Genomic DNA, 22,414 nt, shown 5'->3' with positions numbered 1-22,414 from the left:
AGGACATCTAAGAATCTAAGAATGGTGAAACGTACATACATATAAAATTACTAATTATTGTATAATTTGTAACAATATAAATATGGTAATCATTTAACAAACTAATAAATCTCAACTATAATCTAAAACAAACATGACATAATCAAATAACAGCACATTCATCAATTTAATCTAGTTATCTTCCGTCTCCAATATACAGCTAGTAAGGGAGACCAATATGATATAATGAACATAGTATTGGTCCTATTGGAATAAGAGAGTTTGTTTAGAGTTTTAGGTTTAGGGGAGGGGAGGGGATATAACAACAAATACTATATAGCGAAGAGTTCAAAGAAGAGTTTATAATAAAAGAAGAGTTAATAATAAAAGAGGCATATACAATATTCTATAATAAAGTAGAATGTCACACTTGACACGGTACAAAAACGTGTCCACAAGCCCGTATTAAGTCTAAAACTTCTAGCAGTACATTTAAAGGTGTCTAAAGGAGTGTCGACACGTGTGGACACGCTTGTTGCATCGGACACGACACGACACGACACATGTGCCGGTAATAAGTGCCGGCTAAATCATAGGTGAATTGGTAACTGCATCCAATCTCCTAAAAAGTCCATATTGTTTTGATTATTCAAATTTTGATGGGATATGGACCTAATCCCTATGAATGGGAGCAAACCTTATTCCGTGATTGTGCAGAGTGCAGACAATGGCATAAGAAATATAAACCACTTAAGAAATGCGTGCAGATTCTGGATTTGAAGGCCAGAAAACGTTTTTAGGTGGCAAATTTGGAATCATGAATACTAACCATCAAGAGGTTCTTCGTCAATAATTATGTCTGGGTCAATGTTGGCATGGATAACATGACTATCAGTGCTACGGCGAACAGTTCCTTTTATGCCCATCAAGCAGTGTTCCTAGTCCACAAAATGAGGCCACAAATTATAACAAGATATTTATCCATAAAAAAATGAAGATTATATGCACCAAACAGAAAATATTAAGGCAATTATAACCAACCTTAGAGGGCTGAAACAAAGTGTGTGAATCATGCCGCAGTCCTGGAGTCGCATTCAACCTGTTTGTCTTCACCCAACATATATCCTCACATCTCCGAAATCCCCACTAAATTAAGAGAGAAAAATACCATACAAACAAAAAAGAAGCACATTAGAGGGAATGAAAGGATATATTACAGTTGAAAACATTACTGCATTCCAACAGGGAGCAATGCAGTGAAGTTTTTTTTTTTTTTTTTTGGTCTGTATTATGTGTGAGCATAAAGTCCAAACTCCAAGCATCCATTTTCCAAAATAAATAAATAAAGTCCAAAGCAATGCAATGAAGTTAAGAGATGTTATCATGTTAATGCTATCAGATATTTTCTTTAGGGTCCTCTCTTAGCTGTGCTAATCAAGATCAATACTCAATTCCGATGTAAGTGAAATAGTAATTTCTGTTAAGCTCAACTAACATACCTTCTTTAGGCACAGGCGTCCCTGCTTAAGACCCACACCATCACCAACCCAAAGGAAGATAAATGAAGGAGTGTCAGCAATTGCCTGAAAACATGGTAAGAGCAGAATTAAGACTTCAGAGAAAAGGCACAAAGTTATAAAATAATATGAATGGACAGCAAATGTTGCATATGTAATTATGTAAATAGATTTGAGAGAAAATAAAGACATCCAAAAGCCATATCAAATACGCCAACACTGAAGTGAATAAACTTAGGACAAGTAAATGAGGTACCTCAATTTTTAGATTTTGTATTTCTTTTGGTGTCCAGTACTCCATATGTTCAGTAACACCAGGAGCCCGATGGACATATTCCTCCCATGGGGGATCGACAAGAATGACATCGAACTTCGTGCCAAAAAATTCAGGGGACAACACATGCTCGCGCAGGTCGTACTTGTAATACATGGGTGCGGATGCAGATTTGGCCACAATTTCATCTTTCCTCTGAATAAGTTCCCTCAGCTTTGGGTAATCCTCCACAACACTGGTGAGTTCTAGCTCCCTAATGAAATTCTGTGGTCGCATACCAGTATCCACAAAATTTTGGGAGTAGTCATTTTGCTCTCCCCTTGAAGGAGCTTTACCAGGGGGAGCACTAATCCTAGGTGGACCGCAACCCATTGGAGTAATATCATGAGGTACCTCCACAGCACTGGTGAGTTCTAGCTCCCTGATGAAATTCTGTGGTCGCATACCAGTATCCACAAAATTTTGGGAGCAGTCATTTTGCTCTCCCCTTGAAGGAGCTTTACCAGGGGGAGCACTAGTGCTAGGTGGACACCAACCCATTGGAGCATTATCATGAAGTACTCCACGTCCGATTGGTCCCATTATATTAAATCCAGGACCAGTTACGCTAGGAGATACTCCTCTTCCAGGGCCAAGTTGATTAAAATACATTGCATGGTTTGGGCCAGTCCCCATATTAGGAAGGAATCGCGGTCCTGACAATCGAGGTGTGGTATGGGAGAAAGTCCAGGTGGGGCAGCTAACATATTCATATCAAAACCTCGAGGTCCAGGCCAAACAATGGGCCCTGGAGATGGAGGAGTGAAAACCGGTACAATTGGTGGGCCTGGAGCTGCGGACATGTTCGGCCCAATGGGCTGCATGGGTCCAGGTGGCAAGCCCAAGTGACCAAAGGGAGGTCCCACAATAGGCACTGGGATTACAACACGTTCCCTGTCCCTCCCCTGAACGCTTCCTCTTCGTCCTCTCCAGCCTCCTATTCTTCCTTCAGGAATGCCCCTATTGAAAGACCCCAGTCCCTGGTTATTTCCAAATGGAGACTGTGAACCCCTAATAGAAGTCTGGCCTGCACTAGTAGTATGCCTAGAAGACATGGATCCGGACTCCTCGCTCCCATAATCGAGAGACTTGGGCCTGATCTCTATCACATCAGAATACTCATTTGTAGTTCCAACTCTCGAGTTTTTCACGCCTTCAGTCCTGGTTCTATCTTTTCTATAAGCAGGTCTACCATGAGGCTTCTCATTATCCATTCTATCCTGTTCACGCCTCTGTGAGTCCCATTCAGTTTTATAGTCAAAATCACCATCCCCATCTTTTGCCTCTTTATCATTCCAGCTCTGCTGCCTTTTCCTCCAACTATCTTTAGAACCTCCCCAATCCTTATCTCTCTGCCTTTGGATCTATCATTTCTGTAAGCTTCTTTTTCACGTTGCCTCCGTCTGTGGCTAATGCTTCTTTCATTGTCAGATTGAGATGAACCTCGATCAATTTCATCAGACTCTTGATGATGTCTCTCAATTCTCTCAGGGCTTCGTGAATACCTCGAATCCCTATCCTGCGCATTTCCAAGACCTCTGCCACTTTCCATCCTTCCTGAAACCCTCGAATCCCTATCCTGCGCATTTTCAAACGAATCCTCCTCCAAATCCGGTTCCGTGTAACTCCGAATCAATTCTTCAAGTGCATCCATTACAAAGAACTGTCAAATACAATTGATTTATATTGCTTTCTCTACCCTTAATCAAGATACAATTGCAATTTCAACAATGAAATAATGTGAAAATTCATCTAACAAGAGTGTAAACATGATAAACCAAATAAAGCATTAGCCCCGAATCAACAACTCGTTCTGAAACCTGTAATAAAAAGAAACAGAAAATCAAGCATCCATGGCATTTTAAACCAACTGATTACCCCACACAGACACGCACGCGCACAAAAATACCGAAATCCCAAAAGGCCAAAACCCTAACCCTAATAAAAAGAAAAAGAAACCCTAATAAATAGTTAAAAACCCAACCAAAACCCTAAACAAATAGAAAAATAAAATCACACCATCCGTCTAAGTGAACACATGAAAAGGAAATTGATTCCTCTAGTCCAAACTAAAACCCTAAAGATTGTAACAAACCCAAGAAAACTGAAAAGAATTGATCCTACATATAACCAAACACTAAAAAAGAACTCAACCAAGACCCACATTTTCAAAAAAAAAAAAAACTAAATCAACCAAGACCCAATATAGTAAGCTCGATTCAAATTCAAAGGAATCGAAATCCTATTACATAAACCAAAATCCAATTAAAAAAAAAAAACTAAAATCTCTTATAGCACAAAAAGAAAGAAGAAGAAAAGAAGAAAGAACAAAGGAGAGTGAAAAAGAGAATCGTACCTGAATTTCTATATGGGTCTGAACCAAAATTCCTCTGATTTTTTTGCCTTGAAATTCTGAGTCAAGATGAATATGAGAAATGATGGGATTCTTTTCGCTTTCTTTTTCTTCTTTTTTTTCTTGAATTTTTTGTTTGTTGAAGAATAGAAGAGTGAGTGATTGTGGGTTATTGATTACACGGGTATGCGTGGAATGCGTAGTACGCACCCTCTAGGAACGGATAGTTAAGGTCATCGAAAGACCTATTTACATTGGACCCTTTTTCAAAGATCTAAACCCTTCAGTTGGAAGGCCCCAACATAGATACGTCGCACAACGAAAATCATCTCCACTGGATAATCCTACCTCTTTGATCTATAGAGACTTCTTTATGGTGTAGTTTATCTATAGATTAAAGAGATAGGATCGTTCAATGGAGCTGATTTTTGGAGCACAGTCTATTAACATTAAGGCCCAACAACCGAAAGGTTTGGATCCTCAAACAACGTGGTTTTCATTATATTTTTGAAATATATGCTCACCTACGGATTTCATTATACATCTAGCCCTCCCTAGACCCTGCAATGGCGGGAGCCTAGTTTTATGCTCACTTACGGACATATGCAACAAAATATACACCGGGCCCAGAGCACCTATAACGCGGCTTTTTTTTTAAAAAGAAAATTCACTAGGCCACTTAGTTCGAAGATCCAAACCATTAATTTGTTGAGCTTAAACCTAAGTAATTTGTAACCCAAAATCATCTCAATGATCCCTGTGGAATGCCTGCCTGGGGTATAACTTTATTAACTCGGTCCAAACGAGTCATCATCTGATAAGTTGGTCTCTTGTGTAAACAAATACAAAAGCCCCAAAATTTCTACTAGTCCATATCTCAGGGCTCAATATAAACCCCCAAAATTTCTACCAGTCCATATCTCAGGGCTCAATATAAACCCCCAAAATTTCTACAAGTCAACAATGTTTTTGGGCTTAATATACCTCAACATTAGTCGTTGGAACTTGTTAGTACTCCGATCAACAATTGAATGCACCATATCAGACCAATTACTGACATTTACTCCTAATCATTTGGAAATTAAAATTAGTGACTCTAACTCCCCAAAAATTACATAACAAAAAGGTGTGGGATTACTGTCGATAGGGAGTGGGAATATCAATGTCAATCCCCTAAATATAAATATCATTATTGTCGAATTGTGAGCCCCTCATAAACGGGTAAAATAGCTCAAAAATATTATTAGAAGCAAATTCGTGCCAAAAGATTGTGTAAATGATCTAATCTCAGCTTATGGCCAAAGTTAGTTACCATCAAGATCAAACAATAAGTATTGAGTCCGATTAGAGGGGGGGGGTGTCATTTACCTTAGAATTTTGTCATTTACAAAATATGGTGGGGTCAAATAAGAAAGTTGGCCCAAAAAATATGTTTAAAACGCCTTTAAAATGTGTTCAAAACGTTTGCCGAAAAAAAATGGAATTTTATTCATTATAAAAGTTTTAAATGGAACAGTAATAAAACGGAGTTTTGCTAACAATGGTCAGTATTGGATTGGATTTATCCAGATCCCACGTGTAACTGTTGTAGTTATCCAAGAGACCGGTCAGTTGTGATTACTTAGATAGAATTTCCCTTTTTAAAGAACTCTCAATTGAAGAGAGCATTCATTCATTCGTTTCTTATCATCCTTATTGACCACCACAAATTAGCTTAAAGTAATCGCTGATGTTTTTACATATGGCAGTGGTAAGGACCACCTGTCCCATTTTTGTCACATTTTAGCAAGGGAAATGATATCACCACAACCATGTTTTAATAGTTGCACTTTCCCAGCTTGTCTTTTCTTTTAAATTTTCTTGTGGGAACTGTAATAACCTTTTGACAGCTCTTTAAATATTAAAAGACAAGATGCTTTAGTGGAAATATCAAAACATGGTAGTGCTGATATCATTTCTTAGTAAGTAATTGCCCATTTTTGTTACATGTTCAAGCAATTAGGGTTATTATATTAATGTGAGTTTTGTGCAATGACCATTCTACTCTTTTTCGTCCACCAATATTATAGGTTATCAGTTTACATGTGTGCCGCTTTAAATATTAAAAGACAAGCGGTTTTGTTGAATCTCAGATTTACCCAAAATTATTCGGTGACAAGAAGACTTGAATCTTGATACGTTAGACTGTGAGCTTCGAAAAAGCTCTTAACTGGACCATTTAATGTATCGTATTGGTTTAAACCTAGACCTGGGCTTTGTGCAAGTTAGCCCTTCCATCAACAATCGGTAACAATATGAGTTGAAAACTCTTGTGTGCGAGCTAGTGTTGTTGTTTTAAGCTTAATAAATAACTAAGCTTAGATCTTTCGTATCTAACTTTTAAAATTTATGCTTCTATAAAAAAAAATCATCATTTTGGGTTTTTCCACACTCAAACATGCTTCTTTCTAACAGGAATTTTCTTGAAAAGTTTGTAAAGTGTCACTAAAATTTCTACTTTTTTCAAACAAGAAAAAAGGTAACTTGAAACAACCTGATTTATATTGACAGGGACCATCAGTTTATGTTGACATCCCCCTAAATTATCGATAATCATATTATTTCCCTCTAAATTGTGGGAAGAAAAAAATTGTGTAGGCTCCGTTTCTTTCGACGTAAAATTGGACGTAAAATTTGTTCTATGTTCGTCCAATTTTACATCGAAAGAAATAGAGCCTTAAGAAGAAATTTCCTATGAAATTTTTTTTTTCTGGCAATCCAAAAACGACCTTAAGCTCTTTCTCTCTCTCATGCGAATATGATAAACATACTGAATTTAAAATAATATAAAAGATAAATAAATAAATAAAATTAAAACACATCTTGAGGAGGTCATCCACATTGGCAAAAATGGAAATTCCAATGGGCGGATCATGAGAAATCACAATGACAATGCCAAGGGGTGATCCTCCGTTTATAATTTAGGATCACTCTAAATCTCTCTCATTAGACACGCAGAATGAAGATACGAACAAAATTTATTTATTTGTTGTTTGTTCTTATCAAGTGGGATAAGATAAAAAGATAAGAAATTAAAGATAGGGAAAGATAAATGCACCCCTTTTCATTACTTAGGAAGAGACAAATAGAAGTAAGTAATGCTAGGAAAATAGGGCTGCAATTAATCACACGGAAGAAAAGAAAAAGTTAATTTGGCCTCTTGCATTGCAATGCTTCCCTTAGGATGTAAACATGCTTTTGAGGATGACTATTGATACAAATAAATTAAAAAAGCTCATCCTCAAAGAAATGAAAGGCAAGGAAGGAAGTAGCTTCTGGCTTAAGGAGTTAATTAAGTTACAGGATTCCTGATATGGATTTGAATATAGAATCACACCTAAAAAATAGTGTCAGCTGGAGATGGTTTTAAACTCCAATTGAAGAGCTTTTGTTTTGGTCAACACACTATCATGAAAATGGAAATGGAAGTGGGAGAGTGAGGCAAAACAAACAATAAATGGCTTTTGCCTTTTGTCACCTGCTGTTTGTTTTGCGGAAATGATTTCAACACACACATCTTTTGACACAAGAGACTCATGTTTCTTGTCTTTTATATTTAAAGAGCTTTAAAAGGGCTTTTATTGTCCCCAAAAAGCACTTACCTGACAATTAAATGCTAAAATACAAGATACATGCGGGCATGTATCAAAACATAGTTGTGCTGAAATCATTTCTCTTGTTTTTACTTCTCTTATAATGTGACAGAGAACCCACCAACCTCAAATCTCAATTAATCACTCCTCAATGGATTGGAATTGAAAACTTTTTTCTTATTTTCATGTGGTTAGAGTAGAGTAGAAGGTGGTGCTGTACCATTCACCCTTCCTAAAACAGGGTATTCTTCACCCATCAGGACAGTAGTTCTAGGCTTTATTCTTCCTAAAACTGGTTTTATATTGCACATAAGGGAGTAATATAAAACGCCCTTTATTTTTCATGATTAATCATAGTTAGCAAAACTCTGTTTAAAACGGTATTTTTTCTTTTTGTTTTATTGTGTGCCGTTTAAAACTTTTACAAAGAATAAAACTCTGTTTTTTTTAGGCAAAATGTTTTAAACAAGTTTAAAATGCATTTTAAACTTTTTAAACACATTTTTCGGCCAACTTTTTAATTTTAGCACCACCATATTTTGTAAATAACAAAATTCTAAACTCATTTTCTTGTGTTTCTGTTTTTTTACTATCGTTTTTTCAACCAGCACCGTATTAAACTCGAATTTTTGTTGTCCTTTTTTTTTTTTTTTTGTCGAAACACGTTTTGCTAACTATAGGATTAATTGGTTTGTGCGTGATGAGTCCAATAAAGGAAAAAATCAAGGGGTCGCCTAAAGGAAGGAAAAATCAAAGAGAAAGGAAAACAAAACCTAAAAAATTCAAAGGAGAATGAAAAGAAGAAAAAATAGGAGAGTGTTTCTCACCAAAATAGGCCTATCTCACTCCATACAAACTTGGAGAGAGGGTTTCTCCAATACTGAATGTGAAGAAACGCATTCATCACATACAAATTCAAATGAAAAGGAGAAAAAAGGATAATGAAGAATAAAGCCTTCTTCCACAAACTTATCTTTAATTTCCAACATTTAGCTACCTTGTTTTAATTAATGGCTTGGTAATCATCTTCCATAAATCTCCCAAGATGGAATGATCAATGTATTGCATTGGAAACCTTCACACTCAAAATTTGATAGTAATTTTGTATTAGTAGGTGAAGAAAATATAGATATGAGAAAAAAACATTACTTGCAAGTGGCACCACCAAACAAAACGCATATAATATAACATTAACTTACAAATACATCAAAGAAATAACATGTAAAATAGTAATCTTTGTCCAATGGGAAACAAAAGCGGATGTAGCAGTGAAATTTTTTTTTCCGTAGTATCTCAAAAATTACTGAGGTAAGATAAACCTTCAGTGAGAAATAAGGCCCTATTTCATCATTCTCTGTGGATCCCAGCACCAAGATATATGTTTCTAATAGAACACATTTCTTTTACAACGCCTCCCATCTCCATTCGTTCTCTCGGAGATTCTGCAGAACACACCACTCCAATCCTCACTAAAGATACCAAACACTCCTGCAAACGACGTATCTTGTCATTGTAATTCTCAGTAATGTTTGTGGCTCTTCCTTCATCATCATCTACAAGAACTAATGGATCCAAAATCTCCATCACTCGATCAGGCAAAGACAACTGGACAAGTTTGTGAAGACTTAGACCATCCTTAAACATTTCATCTGTGGGGCGCTTTCCAGTGAATATCTCTAATAAAAGAATCCCATAGCTATACACATCTCCGGTTGTGGACACATGACCACCTGCCCCATATTCTGTAATTCCACACATCTTTTACACTTTTTGTTGTGATAAAGGATATAAGATACCAGTTAGAAACTAAAAGAAAATATGAGGTTTGATTTTGAAAAAAGGTGAAAATTTTATCAAAGAGATGATAGATAATTGAATGATCTCTTCACATTTAGAAACCTAAGTTGCATGGAAAGAGTCTTGAATTTTTAGAGAAACACATAAGAAACGATTTAGCACAATGAAAGAAAATATAGATGTTATGTCCTATGTTGCATTAGTATAGGTCAGGGACGGAGCAGGGGGGCGCCCCCCCCCTCGATTTTTGCCTAAAATTTTTCTTAAAGAAACCATTTTTTTTCCTTCTACAAACGAAAAGTTACGCTTTAAGAGAGCATTGCCGATTTGTCGTTGTACGGAATATCTTTTTATATTCTAAGGGTGTTTGTTCCTTCTACTTATATTGCCCATATTTTATAACTATAACTACAAAATTGCCCTCATACAAGAAAGTTTTTATGATTGCTTTAAGGAGCAATTTTGAGATTTAAAGAGACAATAGTTGTGCCCATATTTTGTAACTAAAACTACAAAATTGCCCTCTACTTGGTCATTTCTTATGATCATCCCAAATAATTTTGGGATTTAGAAAGGGACATGAGTGAACATGTACATGAAATCAAGACCATTGATCTTGTAAAACATCATCGGGTGACTCACATGGTCTTAGTACCATCCTATATGGATACCCAACAAGGTGTATACAAGGGATTACAAAAGTAAGAGTTAGAATTTTAGTGGAACGGCCTTGATGGTTTTTGGATTTTGAAAATTGATTTTGAATCTAAACTGATTATTATCTTCTGGTTTGGAATTTTTTCTACGGCGTAATTTTTTTTACACCATATGCATAGGATGGGTGGGGCCCACCCATTTTACACATGTTTTGATGTTGTGCATGCATCGCACTATCTCCACCCAAGCCTACGCATAAGCTGGGTCCCAACTAGAAAAAAGGGCGGATATATCACTTCCCCTCATGTTTTGATGGGGGCGTGGCCTATACTTCTATTGGCTACGAATGCTTATTTACTCATAACTCGTATGACTTGTGAGAGCTTCAAAATTAATTTGGAAGACAATGAAATGAGGATTGAACCATCATCTCGTATCTTTAGTAACTATGATACATCAAAACATGAAAAATCATTGGATTTAATTGAGTAAATTTTTTGTGGGCAGAAAAAAAATATAAATAATTTTTAAATTGAAAGTTATTTGAATTAAAATTTGTTGTATATTTTTTTACTTTAAGATAATTTATTGATTATTATATAACAACTAGTTTTCGCTCCCCGTGGGGCAAATTCCTCGCTCCGCCCCTAGTATAGGTAAGAGTGTCAGAATCTGACATGGTTATCTAGTGTCAAATTCAGCAAACCTCAAAAAGAATGATTTGTAGATTCACCAAAATATTTTAATCCATTGTCAAATTTTAAAATTTTACATAATAATATTATTTCAACCAGTAACATATTTAAATTTTTATAAGTTAAGTAGATATAATATTTGATTTTTTAAAGAAAATTACTAATAGGATGGGTAAAATTCAAAATGTGTGATAATTATGAAGTTGTGGCAGTAGTATCCAATAAAACAGAAAACAGATAAAAGAGATCTAGAACTGTCTTAGAGACTCGTACAATTTGAGACGTATGTGTGCCACACGGGTACTTCACCCATTTAGAAAAATCAATATAACATGGGTTTCAGCCAATCAAGTCATGTAAGTGATGAATAGCATTCCACTATGTATTACTCAAAAATGCTAGCCAATTTTGGACCATGATAATTTCTCAACATGATTTTTTCATCTAAAACCAACCAAGTCCCAGTGATTACACAAGCAAAAGCACTACAAAAGTAGATTAGATCTAATTTCATACTACTGATAAGGTAAAACATAAGTAGAATAGAAGGAAAGTGAAATGATGTCATTTTCTAAGTACAAACAAAATAGTTGAAAATGTCAAATCTTTAATTTCACTTTCATGTTGACTTGGGAGAGGCAACTTAAAAGGCAATTGTTGAAAAATCCATTAAACACAAGGAAGTAGAATGAATAGTGCACACCAACCAAACGTGTCTCGGAAAGGGAAATGGCATCATTTAACCTTCCTTTCCAAGAGAAAAACTATTTCAGTCACAACATTAATCCAAAAGTCTCGTATTTATTATTAGGAATTATTAGAAACCTCCTTGACTTATATTTAGCAAACACCTTAAATTTAGGATAATTGACAAATGGAACTTAGGATAGTTACCAAAAGGCTACAATTATTCGCATGACCATGTTTTCATTATGAGTAAGACTCACATTGTTTTACACTTTTTAATGAGCTACTGAGAGTTTTGTTTGGAATTGTAACAACCTTTGGTAGCTGGTTAAACAATAATCATTCCTTGTCTTGCCCTAGCCTCTGCATTCCTAATTCTAGATTTGCCATATATCACGTATGGCAAGTATAAATATTCCTCCATCTTTTCTCTTCCGATCGAGGATTGCCAAAAATTCATTCCTTGGATTAGACACACACAAACATAGACACACACACACACACACACACACACACACACACACACACACACACACACACACACACTGCATTCTTACGATCCTAGAAGGAATGAGGTAATGCATCACTTATTACCCTAGGATCACCAAATAGGGATTATGAGCCCTAAGTCCCGGACATGACTCTGTATAGAACCATCTAACCAGACTAGGAAAGTGCTGCTTGTCATGTGCTCAAGCTCTTTTGGAGAACATAGTTCATCTTTCTTCCAAACCACTTTTCTTTGAAAAAAATCACCAAAAGTTGAAATGTTTGACTAGGGATTAATATAAACAACTATTTATTAGAAAGAAAGAAGGTTCTGAGTGTGGGAACCATCCTCCACTGACATCTAGAGGGAAGTGTGTGCACCTTCAACAGATGGCGTGGAGTGAACTTGTGATGCGCCAATTGGGATCTTTGGCGGCAGTCATTAATCTGGAAATCCTTGTGAGGCCGATGCTAGAAAGTGGCTACTTGACCCCACCCTTCGTCCGAACCAGTGGAATGAAAACAAAGACCTAACTCTATGTTTTTTTTTTTAAATTGACATTGCATTAATAGACAAAAAGTATTGGGCGGGGACAAGATGTCCCGTACATGATACTTAAAAGTGGTCCGCAGACCCATTACAAAGCATGTTAGATAGGTAAGATAACCGGCGACACGACTAACATGGACTCCCTACGGACTCCTACCTTTGCTAGAATATCAGCCGCCTCATTAGCCGACCTCCTACGATGCTCAATCCTAGGCTCCAATAATCTTATTAAGTCCAAAATCTCCACAATTAATGCAGTAACCACAAAATTTACAGATGCAGTAACCACAAAATCTACAAATGCAAGAGTAGACATTGTGTTATACCTTCGTGGATGAGTAGTTGCTAAATGTTCGGCTTTGTCACACTCCTCAGAGTGTTATACCTTCGTTCAAGGGTGGTTGCCGATCGTCCAGCTCTTGACAATCTTAGGAAATGGTTCACCCAATCTTTGAAATGGCAAAGGGAATGCACACATGGTTTCAGGCTATAGCAATGATGCCCAGCGGTAGTGGGATGCAATCGAACAGGGGCTCTTCCGATTGGCCAACTCCAGGGCGTTTTGGTCCTTCTTGAAAAGTTGGATAATTTTGAAAAAGGTACTTTTCATGGTACTTTTGCTTCTTTCTTTGGAATATATTTTCTCTCATGGGTCTTTGGGGTGTTTTACTGCTCTAGCTCATTTGAGAAGCATGATTTGATTCATCATTGGAGTGTTGGGCCATTTTTTGTTGAGAAACATTAGTCATGGGTTTTTTGGAAATATATTTACAAAATTTCTCATTATTTTCTAATAATATTAGAGATTTTATTGAATAATTGAATAATTACTTCTCTGAATTTTTCCAAAATTATAATTTTTTAACCATTTACATGATTAGCATTTTCTATACAACTATTTCGCATAAACAACTCATGGTCATAGGTACTAAAAAGCCTGCCTATTATTCGGGTGACATGTACGAGACCACTTGATGTAAAATAACATTCATATATACTCTGTCAATAAATATAGAAATGCTATCCAGTAATTTTTTTGGTTCAAGATGCCAATTTAGCCTTTGTTGCACTACATTATATACCTAATAAGTGAGAAATATTTTATAAAACTCATTGAGAATAGATAGGATGACGAAAATTGATAAAATTATTACCTGGAGCAATGTACCCAATAGTTCCCTTTAATCCAGTTGTGCTGCTTTGATCTTCAGATGAGCTCTGAATGATTCTTGGATAAAACTTGGCTAACCCAAAATCACCCACATGAGCATTCATGTCTTCATCCAAAAAAATGTTGCTTGGCTTTAGATCACAATGAGCAATCGGTGTATGGCAATGATGGTGAAGATAATCCAGCGCATAAGCTATGTCAATTGCTATGTTTAATCTTTTAATGAAGTTTAAACTTCCTAATTTATGTTGCCCATCGAATTTTGAATGCAACCACTTCTCTAGACTCCCATTTGGCATGAACTCAAGCACGAGAGCTTTGAAATCATTACCTCCAAAATCGATGCTTGAACAAGAAGTTATGATCTTCACAAGATTTCGATGACGAATGTTTCTCAATGCGTTGCATTCAGCTATGAAACTCTTTGAAGCTCCCCTTAAGTGAAGGTTGAGCACTTTGACAGCAACAACATTTTCAATGCGACTGAGGATTCCCTTATAAACTGATCCATAACTTCCCGTGCCTATTAAATTGGCTGAAGAGAACCCATCTGTTGCTTTACAAAGCTCTGCATAAGAAACCTTTAAATGCCGGCCCTCCATAGAAGATAGGGAAGATGGTTTCTTCCTTGACTTTCTTATCCAGTAAAGTGAAGCAGGGACACACAATAAGAAAATCAAGCATACAACCGCACTTGTTACTAGGATGATTACTCTAGAAACATGGGTTTTTCCTCGTCTGTCATTAGCTACCACTGGGCATGTGGGCAACTTTAGTTCTAGGATACCACCACAAAGATTATCATTTCCCATGACTGAAATTGCACTGGCATTTCCAAAGACCCCTTGTTTTTGTACTTCACCCTCAAAATTATTGAAAGACAAGTTTAGATACTGTAGAAACTTAAACCCCTCTAGATATTTTGGAATCTTCCCTGAGAAGTTATTGTATGAAAGATCAAGGGCTTCAATGGATGTTAATGTAGTAAAAACTGACGAAACATCTCCTCGGAAGGCGTTACCCTGCATATAAAGTTGTCGCATGCTCTTACAATTTGCAAGAGTGCTTGGGATTTCACCTGACAATTTGTTCTGAGAAACATCCAATTGCTCTAGAATTTGCAAGTTACCCACATCTGATGGGAGAGAACCAGTAAAAAAATTTTGGGACAAAGCGAGTAGTTTTGATAGCGAAGAAAGGCCAATAATTTGTTTTGGTATCGTACCATGAAGGTTATTTCGAGAAAGACTCAATGCTAAAAGTTCTGTACAGTTTGCAAGAGATAGAGGTATGGTCCCTTGCAGGTTGTTAAATCCTAAATCGAGGGTGGTCAATCGAGTAATATTTCCAATATTGTATGGGATTTTCTCGGACAATTTATTATCTCCCAAGTAGAGTTGTTGCAAGTTCTGGAGCATCCCAATTGAAGTGGGAATAGAACCCGTGATGAAGGTTTCATATAGACCCAAATTTTCTAAGTTGATGAGATTCCCGATCTGACTAGGGATGTTACCTGAAATTTGGTTTTGTCCTATTGACAACCAATAAAGGTGAGTTGAGAGATTGGCTATGGAGTTGGGAAATAGGCCAACAAAATGATTACTCTGTATGGACAACTCATTTAGATTACTACAGTTGGACAAAGAAGTGATAAATTTCAAGTCATCAGCTCTACCAAGGCCTAGGTAATTATAGTCCAACTGAAGTTTGAGTAGGTTCTTTGCCCATCCAATATTTTCAGGCACTGGTCCGCTAAACTGGTTCCCTCCCATTAGAAGCCATTCAAGACTTGAAACATTGGATAATGAAATTGGAATGTGTCCGGTAAATTGATTGATTCCTAAAAGTAGATATCGAAGTTTAGAAAGAGAGAATCCAATGTTGGGTGGAAGGGTTCCGTTTAACAGGTTTTGTGACACGGTAAACTCCACAAGAAACGAGAGATTATTATAAAAAGAGGAAGGAACCGTACCGGATAATAAATTTCCAGAAAGGACGATCCGTTTCAAGTTATTAATTCGGGCCAGGTCATCTGGGATGGGTCCCACCAAACTATTTGCATATAAATAGAGAAGGGTGAGAGTTGAAACGTTCCCTAGTTGAGGTGGAATGCTCCCTTCGAGATTATTATGAAAAAGAAACAACCCGGATAGCTTCGGTAGAGTGCTAAGTTGGATGGGAATTTTCCCTGTCAACTCATTGTAACCCAAATCGATGACTCCGAGGTCCCTACAGTGGGTGAGATTGGATGGAATTTCCCCTCCCAAGGAATTATAGCTCATATTAAGATGTCGCAGTCTAAATAGACGGCCAATATCTTGGGATATTTGGCCATTGAAGCTGTTTTCTTGGAGGTGGATTTCCCTAAGAAAGGTCAGGTTGGATATGGCAGGAGATAGAGTACCCACCAGGTTCTGCCCACTAAGGTTCAATACAGTGACCCTTTGATGCCTCCGACCGCATGTGACTCCATTCCACTGGCAGAAATGGAGAGTATGGTTCCATGATGATAAGGCTCCAAGAGGATCACTCGTTATCCCATCCTTAAAAGCGAGCAGAGCCATTCGATCGGTTTCGTTTCCTAGTAAGGTGGTGGTGGTTATAGATTCTGAAAGTAGTACATTCATAGCCAAGAAGAGATTTAGAGAGGATAAATGACCAAAGGTCCATCCTGGTTGAAGCTCTTCTTGTGCTGAACAGATACACCTTTTTTTTTTGTCTACCCATTTCCATTTCATCTCACTAGACCTTTATGTGGAATCTGGACTCCAAATTTCAAAGTCTAGTATTTGGTTTTTTTCCCTTCAAGGAGGTCCACGAAAGTCACCTTTCAATTAAATTTCTGTACTCTTAACTCCAGTCCAAAAAATTTCTCCATCATGAAAATACATTAGTCGCGGGAAAATCGTATGTTCTCTCGATTATAGTGATTGGTGATGTAGCCATCAATTGACCTCGTCAATCCCTTCAATTATTTCCCTCTAGCTAACGTTTTTTCATGAAATTTGGACTCCTAATTTTCATGTCACATGCATTCGCGTTGGTGTTGGATTTGGAATCTGGACTCCAAATTTCAAAGTCTAGTATTTGGTTTTTTTCCCTTCAAGGGGGTCCACGAAAGTCACCTTTCAATTAAATTTCTGTACTCTTAACTCCAGTCCAAAAAATTTCTCCATCGTGAGAATACCAGTCGCGGGAAAATCGTATGTTCTCTCGATTATAGTGATTGGTGATGTAGCCATCAATTGACCTGGTCAATCCCTTCAATTATTTGGTAGTTTGGTACACCGTACACATGTGTTCACGATGTGTTACACACGACTCACATGAACAGGGTTTAGATTATATAACAGCCCAGAGCTTTTAGCCCTGTTGGTGTTGGATTTTTAGAAGCAATTACTGGACTGAAATTACGTTTTATTTGGAGTCCTATTATCAGTTTTGGACTTAAAATCTATGTTGGTGTTGGATTTTTAGAATCAATTACTGGACTGAAATTACGTTTTATTTTGAGTCCTATTATCAGTTTTGGACTAAAAATCTATTCTAAAAAGGGCGGGGCCTGGGGAGAGCTAGATGTATTCAGCCTTTACCCCTATTTTGCAGAGAGGATGTTTCATTGACTCGAACCTGTGACCACCATGTCACAATAGAGCAACCTTACCGTTGCACCAAGGCTCGGTCTCGACTAAAAATTAATTCTAAAAATCCAAAACAAAAATGGGCTTAAAATCAATTGACTTGACTTCTTCAGTTTATTTATTAGGTCTTTAGATTAAATAACACAGCTCGCTCAAAGCTTTTGGCCTGTATGGGAATCTAGAAAGATGAACAGTTATTCAAAGACCCCCTCTAGTGTGTGTTCAAACTTAAAGCCAATCTGTCAAATGGGACCGAATTACTAAGAGAACATCCGGTTTAACTTCATCAGTTTATTTATTAGGTCTTTAGATAAAATAACACAGGTCGCTCAAAGCTTTTGGCCTGTATGGGAATCTAGAAAGATGAACAGTTATTCGAAGACCCCCTCTAGTGTGTGTTCAAACTTAAAGCCAATCTGTCAAATGGGACCGAATTACTAAGAACATCCGGTTTGACTGATTCAAGGATGTGGCATTACAGTTTCCAATCGTGAGAAGGTGGATGATAACCACTTGGACAATGGAGAACCTGAGAATAAGGGAACCCATCATGGGTAGTTACAAAAAAAGTTCCCAGCCTCCAAGAGAACGTGGGGTAATTAAGAGCGGTTACCAGAATAAAGCTATATAAGGAGACGTTTGTCTCCATGGAAGTGTAGACACCCCATTTTGACCGTGCCCTAAACCTCCATATTTGTGCAAAATCCTTTCAAATCAATGAGTTGGAGCCCCAAATTTCACCCTAGGCTAGTTTAGGGTCCCACCAAGGTCCCTGAAAAATTTCGTCGAAATCCGAGCTTGTTTGCCTAGCGAACAAACCGAAGAAGTGTCGCGGTGCAAGTTCAGAAGGGGTGAATTTATCCTGAAGGGGGGGTGAATTTATCCTGTAAGGGGCCGAACCTGGGCTGAATAAGACACGATTCGCGGGCGCGCCTTATCAAACCGTGCGCCCATCAAGTTCAGTAGTGCCAATATCAACACCCTCCTTTGCCTATAAATAGCAGTTTAACTCTCTTTTTCAGGATAATCAAGGTTTTTCTACTTAATTAGAGAGAGAGAGAGAGAGAGAGAGAGAGAAAGCGGGAAAAATGGCGATTTAGGGTTTCTTCATTGTCTTTCTCCGATGATCTCACCGGAGCTCCGTTCACCGATTCTACTCCATTCTGATCAATTTCCGGCAACCTTTCCATTCATGATTACTACTTTTGTTTTGATTTCCATTTCAGATCCACATTAGAGCTCATTTTCCTCATTTATTTTTACAACTTATAAACCCTAAGTAGATTGAAAAACCTCAGAACCCTAGATCTACACTCTTTTCTATTAGATCCGACCTTCATTCACCAGGCAAATCCTAATATCTTCATCGATTTGAGTATTTGCTTCATCTTCTTTAGGCAACTCACCAGAATCTGGAGGTTTCACCAAAATCCTTCATCATTTAAGCCAGGAAACCTTTGATTTCCTCTTTATCATTTTATCAGCCGGTCCTAGTTGTTTCAAAAGAGAAAGGCATCATTTGAAGAGATCGAGTTCAAAAGAGAAAGGCATCATGTGATTCGGTGGTTGAAGGGTGGAGTAGCTCCTCCTTGGAGATTTTTGGCATTATTTGATGAAATTGAGGATTTTGTTGCTGGTTCGGCTATTGTCTTTAAACACGTTTGGAGGTCGGCAAACGAAAAGGCGGATGTGTTAGCCAAGCAGGGTGTTGGGGGGGAGAGTATTCTCTAGTTCGATCATCTTCCCCCGTAGTATAATATTGTAATTTTTGTTGTTTTTTCTCCTTCTTTCCTGTATCTTTATTGTTTTTGTTCTCTGGGTTGCCCCTTCTCGGGTGCTCCCTTTTCATTTTATACAAATCGCTATTTCAAAAAAAAAGAAGCATTCATTCATTCGTTTCTTATCATCCTTATTGACCACCAGAAATTTGCTTAAAATAATAGCTGATGTTTTTACATTTGCCAGTGGTAAGGACCACCTGTCACATTTTTGTCACATTTTAGCATGGGAAATGATATCACCACAACCATGTTTTAATAGTTGCACTTTCCCAGCTTGTCTTTTCTTTTAAATTTTCTTGTGGGAACTGTAATAACCTTTTGACAGCTCTTTAATAAATATTAAAAGACAAGATGCTTTAGTGGAAATATCAAAACATGGTAGTGCTGATATCATTTCTTAGCAAGTAATTGCCCATTTTTGTTACATGTTCAAGCAATTAGGGTTATTATATTAATGTGAGTTTTGTGCAATGACCATTCTACTCTTTTTCGTCGACCAATATTATAGATTATCAGTTTACATGTGTGCCACTTTAAATATTAAAAGACAAGCAGCTTTTGTGGAAATATCAAATCATGGTAGTGCTGATATCATTTCTTAGCAAGCAATTGCCCATTTTTGTTACATGTTCAAGCAAATAGGGTTGTTAAATTAATGTGAGTTTTGTGCAATGACCATTCTAATCTTTTCGTTGACCAATATCATAGATTATCAGTTTACATGTGTGCTCCCTGGATGATTGAGATAGTTGAAACATGACATAAAATAACTTATATTGCTTTGTTGAATCTCAGATTTATCCAAAATTATTCGGTGACAACAAGACTTGAATCTTTATGCGATAGACTGTGAGCTTCGAAAAAGCTCTTGAAATCCAAGTAGTGACTTGGTTTGGCAACCTAGAGGGGGGGTGAATAGGATGTTTATAAAATCTTTAGCTTTTAAAAACTTTTCCTAAGATTTCACCCAAGACTTATCCCTTGTTTAATTAAGTTTGAAATAGTTGAACTTAAACAATATTACAAATTAATATAAGTTCAAAACCCTTGTTGATTAGCAAAATTAATTAGGTAGTTTTAATAGCCTAGTTAGCAAGGTTAAGATATTTAGGTTGATTATCAATGCTAACTACTCACTCAATTCTAAGCACAAATAATCAAATAAGAGAGTGAGAGGGAGTGAGAGAAATACCAATCACACAAGTGACACAACGATTTATAGTGGTTCGGCAAACGGCCTACTCCACTCTTCTCAAGGTCGCACTTGAGGATTTCCACTATTGAGACCTCCACGACGCCCGGCTCCAAGGCTTTTACACTCCAAGGGAATTAAATAAGGATGCTTTTCCACCTTTACAATGACTCTCCTTCTCCGCCGAGTTCTAAGCGCTTCACCCAAGGGAATTAAAAACAACGGATGCCCTTGCTACCGATTGAATAAAGAAGAAGAAGTATTAGCCTCTTACTAGGCTTGATTACAAGTTGTAGCTCCAAGGATGCTCCCAAGAATAAACAAGTTTAAGCCTAAACCAATCTCAAAAGATTTTCTCAAATCAAAGCACAAAGAGTTTGGTTGGTGAGAGAATTTAACCCAAAAATAGTTCACAAATGATTTTCTAGGGTTTGTTGAAGTTGGACAATGTTCATCTATTGTTTTGGACCCTTGAATGGGTATATATAAAGTCCCAACTCCATGTGACCGTTTGGGGGGTAAAACAGTCAAAACTGGGTCAAAAAATCAACTAGCCATTGGGCCTCCAACGGCTATAATTTTTTGAGAAAATACACTTCTCGGAGTTCCGAGGGTTTCTCGGAGCTCCGAGGGTTTCTCGGAGCTCCGAGGGTTTCTCGGAGTTCCGAGAAACCAAACAGAGATTTATGTTTAAGAACCTGGAGCATTTCTCGGAGTTCCGAGATCGGAGCTCCGAGAATAATTCTCGGAGTTCCGAGACTGGTTTCCAGCAAACAGTGTTGAACTTGTAAAATTCATATCTCCCTCATTTCTCATCGGATTTTGACGTTCCTATACTCTACGGATATGAGAAAAATGAGAGCTATCTGTTAAAAATATTTTCAAAAATATTTGAAAATGTTTTAAATAAGTTTTGATAGGATTTAGTTGCTGGTCCAGGTTGTTGCTTCGGAACTCTGTTTTGTTCATTCTTGTGTTGAATGCCATATGGGTCCCAACATGTTGGTCCACCACCATGGCCATTCACTTATCCATTTAAGTCCTTAAAGGGTGTGTTAGTCTATTTGAAAAATATATTTTTAGGGGTTTTAAGATGTGCCTTGATAAGAGAAAACACAAGAGAGATAGGTGATACAATCTACCATTTTTACCACTCTCTTGAATGAACTCTTAAAGTAGCCATTGCTTGATCTTCTCTTTGAGTGCATGGATTGCTTTGGGATCTTCAAGGTTGAGCTTCTTTGCTTGACACCTTCAAAGGATGATGCCACCATTTGGTTCAAGCTCATTTGCAAGTTGTTGATCCACAAGCTTTGGCCTTCATTTGCAAGCTTTGGCCTTCATTTGCAAGCTTTGGCCTTCATTGCTTGATATTCTTTTGCTTGTTCAATGCTTTGAGATGGTTGTGATGAGCTTCTCCTTGGTACTTCCAAGGTGTGATTGGTCCAAGTATGTTCCAAACTCATTTGCCATTGTGTTTGGTTCATCTTCAAGCATAGGCCAACAAGGTGCGTGCTAGTACGATTTGACTTGTGTAGGACCTGTCTAAAGCACAACACTCAAGGCAAATGATCAGTCCATAAACAACTAATCAATTTGCGTTTGTTAATCATCAAAACAAGATGATTGAATGAACCCATGGGGAACCCTTGGGCTTACAGCTCTTAACTGGGCCATTTAATGTATCATATTCGTTTAAAACTAGACCTGGGCTGTGTGCAAGTTAGCCCTTCCATCGACAATCGGCAACAATATGAGTTGAAAACTCTTGTCCGCAAGGTAGTGTTGTTGTTTTAAGCTTAATAAATAACTAAGCTTAGAACTTTCGTATCTAACATTTAAAATTTACGCTTTCAAAAAAAAAATCATCATCATTTTGGGTTTTTCCACACTCATTCGACATGCATGTTTCTAACATGAATTTTCTTGAAAAGTTTGGAAAGGAAAAGTGTCACTAAAA

General features: G+C 37.3%; 1 protein-coding gene and 1 pseudogene across 2 annotated transcripts in view; both read right to left on the bottom strand.

Annotated features, from left to right (window-relative positions):
- Positions 1 to 4,416, bottom strand: part of LOC143859077 (N6-adenosine-methyltransferase non-catalytic subunit MTB-like) — a 75,451-nt pseudogene extending 71,035 nt beyond the window's left edge. Inside the window, exons 1-5 of the transcript XR_013239131.1 lie at positions 4,166 to 4,416; positions 1,753 to 3,472; positions 1,479 to 1,562; positions 1,021 to 1,125; positions 809 to 917 (exon numbers count right to left, since the gene is read on the bottom strand). The product of XR_013239131.1 is annotated as a N6-adenosine-methyltransferase non-catalytic subunit MTB-like (transcript). The remainder of the gene's footprint in view (positions 1 to 808; positions 918 to 1,020; positions 1,126 to 1,478; positions 1,563 to 1,752; positions 3,473 to 4,165) is intronic.
- On the bottom strand, positions 3,034 to 16,404 carry LOC143858932 (receptor kinase-like protein Xa21). The gene is made up of 6 exons (XM_077369640.1): positions 13,824 to 16,404; positions 12,827 to 12,963; positions 9,274 to 9,552; positions 3,567 to 3,629; positions 3,118 to 3,472; positions 3,034 to 3,041 (listed from the first exon to the last, which is right to left on the bottom strand). Exons 1-6 carry the CDS (start codon positions 16,402 to 16,404, stop codon positions 3,034 to 3,036), a joined length of 3,423 nt encoding a protein of 1,140 aa, XP_077225755.1.
- Positions 16,405 to 22,414: the final 6,010 nt, after the last annotated feature.

Source organism: Tasmannia lanceolata, unplaced genomic scaffold, assembly GCF_043159265.1.
Source record: "Tasmannia lanceolata isolate RefF3 unplaced genomic scaffold, GAP_Taslan_0.1 ptg000029l, whole genome shotgun sequence".
In the NCBI taxonomy this organism is placed as follows: Eukaryota; Viridiplantae; Streptophyta; class Magnoliopsida; order Canellales; family Winteraceae; genus Tasmannia; species Tasmannia lanceolata.
This window is presented reverse-complemented; position numbering and strand designations above follow the sequence as displayed.